The 6,960-nt window shown below is 38.7% G+C and overlaps 1 gene segment (V, D, J or C); it reads right to left on the bottom strand.

The window, feature by feature from the left end:
* Nucleotides 1-1,730: 1,730 nt before the first annotated feature.
* LOC140270633 (M1-specific T cell receptor beta chain-like) lies at nt 1,731-5,372 on the bottom strand (the record flags this gene model as incomplete). The annotated part of the segment is given in 5 exon segments: nt 1,731-2,267; nt 2,438-2,544; nt 2,662-2,688; nt 2,778-3,125; nt 5,318-5,372. Coding segments are annotated over 5 exon segments (564 nt in total), but the record flags the coding sequence as incomplete, so codon positions are not given.
* Nucleotides 5,373-6,960: the final 1,588 nt, after the last annotated feature.

Genomic DNA, 6,960 nt, shown 5'->3' with positions numbered 1-6,960 from the left:
GCTGTCATTACTGCAGATTATGCTGACTCGCTATTTTAACGTTTTCAGTCCACTGAAACCATCATTTTGTGAAGATGCTTTAGTGAACAACCACTGATAATCTATATTACAGATGTGACAGGCAACTTCTTTGTAGCAGTCAGCGATAAGAAAATCAGTATGTTGATGTTCAAACTTTCAGATGGTTAAGTTACAGTCCATTCTACTTATTACCTTTAAAGCCTCGATCATCAGAAAATGTTCTGCCTGATCCTACGAAGTACCACATACATCTGTTCTAATGATGATTACACATAACTAAAACTTTGCATTTCAGTGTGACTCGGTATAAAGACATTTGTGTTTATTGAAGGATCCCACTGTTTCTTTTTCTCAGTAAAATTTCAAGTGTATCAGCTTGATTTCCATGTCTGAGAGTGCTGATTTCCACTTTGGTTTACATTTTGAAATGTGGCTCATATATAGAGACAGAATAATCATGTTCACAATTTATTTATGCTGATCTTTTATCAGGACCCAATATTTGGATTTGCATGTGTTTTCCTATCATTTTTTTGACATAAAAACAGGATTTCAAAAAGATCAAGCTTTGCCGGAGAAGATTTCATCGGCTCACATGTCAGACACAGCGTGTTTCTGTGGTTGCTCTGCACATGCTGGTCCCTGCTTATATGACAGCATCGATTTAAGGACAAACATGTTTTTCAAAGAAACTTATGGAACAAGAACAAGAGTTTTCCTCAATGTGAGTCGCACTGAGTGCTTGAAAATAGAACTAAGATATTGTGGGTCACTACAGAGGCAGTAATCAGGTTAACTGCTGGGCTTTGCTTCACATATAGTTGTTATAGTTTGTGCTTTTTGTTGTTTTCAACATGAAGGAGGAAAATACAATGAAACCCCAGTGTTTTTCTTTTTGAAGCCTTTAAAAGTGCTGCTGACCTTCTGATTTTTACATTTTGTTATGTTCAGTGCCTGTGCTTTCTTTGTTTTTGGTTGTTGTCTTTGCTCAGTGAAGGACGTTGGGTTTTACTTGTATTTGAAAAAGTGCCGTATAAATAAAGCTGAGTTGTGACGGTTGGCGGATGGATGGCGTTAATACGGGCAGCTGTGTTTAAACTGCAACAGAATTCATTTCATGTTTGTTCTCTGCATCAGCATGAAACATTTAGCAACAAATTCCTGCCCCAGATCTCAGTGAACAGCTGCTGTTTGTCATATAACTCAGACACATGTTCGATTTTTAGCTTCGGTTGACACAGAAACGGAAGTTTTTCCAACTGTTTGCTCAGAGATGTGCAGTGTGTGTGTGTGTGTGTGTGTGTGGGGGGGGGGGGGGGGGGGGGGGGTGCTGGTGCACACATGCAGGTGCATTCAGAGAGCCGGAGGTTGTGGTGAAGTGGAAGGTTTCACCTCCGTTGTTTCTCAGCACAGAGAACGAGCTGCAGGCTGCTCTGTGACCACATCCTGTCCTCTGCTGTCGCTCTCTGCTCCTCTGCAGGTTTCATGCCCCACTTAATCTTCCTCTTCAGCAACAGCTCTGACCTTCTTCTCCAAACACACGAGGACCCTAACCTTCTGCTGTTACGTTACAGTAATAGAAATGAACTTATCTTTTCATACAAAGTTGAAAACTCAAGTTAACCTGCTTTAATTACATTAAAAACACATTTCAGGATCCAAAGCATGTGGGTAGAACATTACTCACAAGTTAGAAGAAGGAGAATAAATTCTAATTTGTGTGAGTTTGTTGGAAAGCCTGGCTAATGACTCACTTAAACCGACATGAAGAATTTTCCTGAGCTGAGACGTTTCAACATTGTGAAAACGAAACAGATTTCTCAGAATAACAGTCAGATAAGCCTGCAGCTAAAAATATCTGACTCTATCTCTGGAACAAGTGATGTTCAGTGTAGGATGATGGGCTGTTGATGCAAAAGTCAAAAGGAAAGAGACACGACTTGACTGAGAAGATTAACTTGCAGGTGTTTATTTAGAAGAAGCATTAATTGGAAATAGTTCAGCGAAAACACAGCCAATGAAGCAGGAAACAAAAGCTTTTATACTGTGAGAAGAATGTGCACATAGTTCCTCTATATTAGCAGGATTTGATCAACTCTCATATGAATGCAAAGTCACAGCAATACACAGACAGTGTGTTCTGTGTTCTCCAGATTTTATTTACACACAACAGAATAATCCATCTCCTGCTGATTGTAGATCCAGGCCTCAGTTCAGTTTCACTTCTTCTGTTTTCCTGCTGAACTCTGCAACACAAAGACCAGACATATTGTCCTTTCAGTCATCAGATTTCATTCATTCACATATTTAAATCCTTCCATCCCAAAGCAGGTTTTATATAGAAGACAGTGAATGCTAAAATAACAAGGGTGTAAGTTGGATAACTGATGTAAGCTGCAGTTGATGTTTAACACACCTGAAGCTTCCACACCAAAAAGCTAACAAAGGCTCCGTAGATGCAGCTCTTCACGATAAAAACACCGTAGGAGAGTTTGGCGCTCTGTGTGATCCTCAGATATTTCTCTGCAGGGAGGTCAAAGAGGAAACATTCAGTTAGTGGAGACTGGTGACCAGAGCAGCAAAGTTCACTGCAGTTTAAACTGTTAACATCACATTCAGTGGACAAAGTAAAACATTTACCTCTTGACATGCCTCCACCTGAAACATCTGATGAAGAATAAAACCAATTTAGTCAATGAGAGATATTTTCTCATGGCATCAAGCTTCAGATTAGGTAATACCTGCAGGTATCATACCTGTTTCACCATTAATTGATTCAGCATGGTCAGTGCTTGTTGTTCCATCGAAGAATTTGACGTTGCAGGTGAATTTATTGTCAGGTTTAAACCACTCATCAGCAGGGACCCTCAGCCTGCTGGTGATTCTGTAGAACTGTCCTTCTCGCACGGCAGCGCTGTCCGTCGCCACACCTTCAGGTTTTCCAACTCCATTGATTGTCCAGGACACTTTGACATGGTCTGGGTAGAAACCAGTCGCCACACAGACCAGGGTCTTCTTCCTTTTCCTGTCTTTTTTGTTTCTGCACTCTTTTTGTGAAGGTGGAAGAACTTTCACTGTTGGTGGAGTGGGATCACGTCCTGATTCTGAAAAGTCAGAGGAAAGAATTCATTCAGATTTCAGTCAAAGCTGCATTGTTAAAAGCCTGAAACCCACAAAGCAGTTTTCCTGCTGGAGACAAGAAGACAATGTGCTCCTAACACTTCTGTAGGTTAGAATCAGTGAACATCAGTTGTTTTCATCACATAAAAGTTTATTTTAGTTAACTACTGTAATGATCTCACCCAGAACTGTTAGCTTGGTTCCTTCTCCAAAAGCAGCAGGATAACTGCCAGAGCACACTGCTGACTCACATGGAAAAACTGACCACTACCTTATATTTAATCTTGCTGCCAGAATATTTTCAGTCCTATCAAACAATCACAATTTATCAGACGTTTATTCTGTGTAACTTTCTATTTAGTAAGTGAAATAATACTATTTTGCAAATTAAACACTGCTGTCTCTTGTGAGCACTTTTAGTGTTTGTTGCACATTTGGAAGCCTTTAAGTTAACGGATTAAGTAACACAACAGTTGAACAGGTATAACAAAGTCTGGGGCCTGACCCAAATGTTGCCTTTTTCCACTGAACTGAGGGATTTACATGTCTGTACAGACTTTGACACTTTTTACAACTTTTATAGGTATCTTTTTTTTTTTCACAGGTTTTTAACATTTTCTTCCAGAGTTCTGACAACATAACAGCATAACAATCCCAAAAAGTACACCAAAATATTATTTACTCAACAATAATTTTGCAGATTTAGGTTGCAGAAAGAGCTTCAGAAACACAAGATTTGATCATTTCTTACCCAGTACAGTCAATTTGGTGCCTCTGCCAAAGTAAGCAGGCTCGAAGTTGTTCACACTGATAAACAGCTGCATAAAAAACTGCTGAAGTTTCAGCGCTGAGAGCTGCAGACTGTCTTTGTGCTCTTTTACAGACACTAAAGACCTTTTTCCCAACATAATCTTGTTCAAAATCCATGCTTTTACAAAGTCTGATCAGTTTACAGCCATTTTAAATTGAGATTTAAGTTCAGTTTAGCTCAGAATAAGCGATTTTCCCTTATTTTTGTCAGTGCTTTACATTAGTAGATACTGAAAATCTTTACTTTCTTACCTAAAACTGTGAGTTTAGTCCCAGCTCCAAAGTGAGCTTCTGACTGTGTATTCACAGTGTTTCACAGAGCTGATAAGAACTGACTGAGACTAATAATCTGGGCGTAGAGCCAGATGTTTTATAGCTGCAGCACTTTAACTGAAGAAGGCTCATTTTTACTGGCACAAATAAACATGTGCATTTTGATTCATGCACTTTGCTGACTGCCGTCGTATCAAATGTCTATTGATTATGTTCCAAGTGTTGCTGATAGTTCTGACTCACAGATAACCAAAGAGTGGAGCTGAGCTCAGTTTGTTTGCTGGAAGTTTTCTTACCTAAAACAGTGAGTTTAGTTCCAGCTCCAAAGTAAGCCTCGCTGTTGGAGCACAGAGACTCTGAACTGCAACAAAAACTCTTCCTGCTGCCTGTCTTTATCTGTTATACTTTGTAACTCCTCCAACATTATCACTCTTTGACTTGTGAACACTTTGACTTTCTAAACATCAGTATTTTGGGGAATTTGATGTTTTTGACTCATCAAATCATTTCTATATAACATTTAATAAACTTCAAAGTGTTTTCTTACCTAAAACAGTGAGTTTAGTTCCAGCTCCAAAGTAAGCCTCGCTGTTGGAGCACAGAGACTCTGAACTGCAACAAAAACTCTTCCTGCTGCCTCTCTGACACTTTCTATTTAAACCAGCTTTTTCACCATTTTGCATCTCACGAGTTTAACTTGACCTACTTCAGAAGTTGTGGTGTATTCAAAGTTTTAGAAGCATTGAATTATTCCTCCAGAACATTTAATAAACTTCAAAGTGTTTCTTACCTAAAACAGTTAACTTTGTTCCTCCACCAAAGTAAGCCTCTGAAGCACCAGAGTCACAGTGCACATGACCAGTGCTGAAAACAGCTTGTCAGCTGATTTGACTTTACTTCTTTGCTTTCTAGTTTTACAATAAACAACTTTCACCTGAATTAAAAATAATCCACCAGCTGCTGATCTACATTCATTTTTTACAAGCTGTTTATGGCGCACACAACATCTCTCTCAATAAGAAACCTGCTTGGTTTTGACATATTCTCTTTGTCTTGTTATTTGTATGATAAGAAATTTGGACGTTTTACTCACCCAGAACAGTCAGTTTAGTTCCCTGACCGAAATAAGCTTCGTACTGACACAGCGTTTATGCTTCAGAACAAAAAGCACTGAACTGAAACTCCAGTGAGCTGAAGAACTCTGAGTTTGTTAATGTCCCTTCCAGTAAAACATTCTACCACTTAACTTTTTACAGACTTAATGCATAACGTGTATCTTACCTAAAACAGTTAATTTTGTTCCTGCACCGAAGAAAGCTTCATAACCACCAGAGTCACAGTGCACATGATCAGTGCTTAAAACATCCCAAGATGCTGCTTTTACTTTACTTCCTTTTTAGATTTTTGAGTGAATCAAACTTTCATTTAAAGCAACCAGCTGCATCATTTTCCCACAAAACCTGAAAAGCTCTCCATCAGCAGCCTGTTAAACTGGTTTCAGCTCACTGATGACTGTTATGTCTCATTCTACATCAGTTTAGGCTGAACAAGAAGCACTTAAATTGAGAAAAATACATTTCTTAATGAAACACTTCAACAGCGGTACTGGTTTTCATGTGTTTTGGTTTCTTACCTAAAACAGTTAACTTTGTTCCTGCACCGAAGAAAGCTTCAGCAGTACCAGAGTCACAGTGCACATGATCTGTGCTCAAAACAGCCCAAGATGCTGCTTTTACTTTGCGCCTTTGCATTTTTATCCTATTTTTCCTGTTATTTAACATTGAAAACCTTTTTTTCTTCATTTTACTTGTCTTTAAATCACAAACCAGTGTTTGTTTCTTTATAGTCTCCTTTATATTAACTTTTTTCCCATTAAAATGTCACTGTAACTTATTTATTACATGTGAATTCATGAGAAGACATTCAGAAGTCTTACTTACCCAGAACAGTCAGTTTTGTTCCCTGTCCAAAATAAGCTTCATAGGTGGCACAGAGCTGCTGCTTAATATCAAAAATCCCTGAGCTGGACTTAAAATGTAAATACCAATGGATGTGATGTCTCTTTATGCATTGACGCAGTTTAAGATCATGTTTCATTAGTTTTGTTTGAATCATCCTTCACTCACCTAAAACAGTCAGTTTGGTTCCTTTTCCAAAGTAAGCTTCGTTTGCATTGTCACAGTGCAGCAATACTGAGCAAGAATCTCTTTCTCTCCCTGATTTATCTCTGAAAAGTCTTTACTGATGCTTCTGTCTATACTAAGGCTTAAACCAATGTGTAATCCACCAAAACACAGTATTAAAGGGACATATTTACCTAAAACAGTCAGTTTGGTTCCTTGGCCAAAGTAAGCAGGATCAGTGTATGTCACAGTGCTCTGAGTTCAGCTCAATAATGCAGATTCTTTTAACACAACAGCTTTTTCCTTCACTTTCATCCCAACTTTTCCACCATTTTAAGTCTAATACAGTGAACAGAACTTGTAAGAGCTCCAACTTACCCAAAACAGTGAGTTTTGTTCCTTTTCCAAAGTAAGCTTCTGCTCCAGTGTCACACTGAAAGTCTCTTCGACCAAAAAGTCCCAAAACTGTCCAGAATCATCCTGTTCAGACACACTCTGGTAATCCAGAGGATAAAGAGGGTTTAAACATACAGGCTGAACTTCATCATGTCAACATTTGTTTTGTCTTTGTCAAGATGAGCAAAGCAAACTTCCAAATGTTCCACATATGAAC

The sequence above is a fragment of the Leuresthes tenuis genome, unplaced genomic scaffold (genome assembly GCF_036924035.1).
Source record: "Leuresthes tenuis unplaced genomic scaffold, fLeuTen1.0.hap1 SCAF_15, whole genome shotgun sequence".
Classification (NCBI taxonomy): Eukaryota; Metazoa; Chordata; class Actinopteri; order Atheriniformes; family Atherinopsidae; genus Leuresthes; species Leuresthes tenuis.
This window is presented reverse-complemented; position numbering and strand designations above follow the sequence as displayed.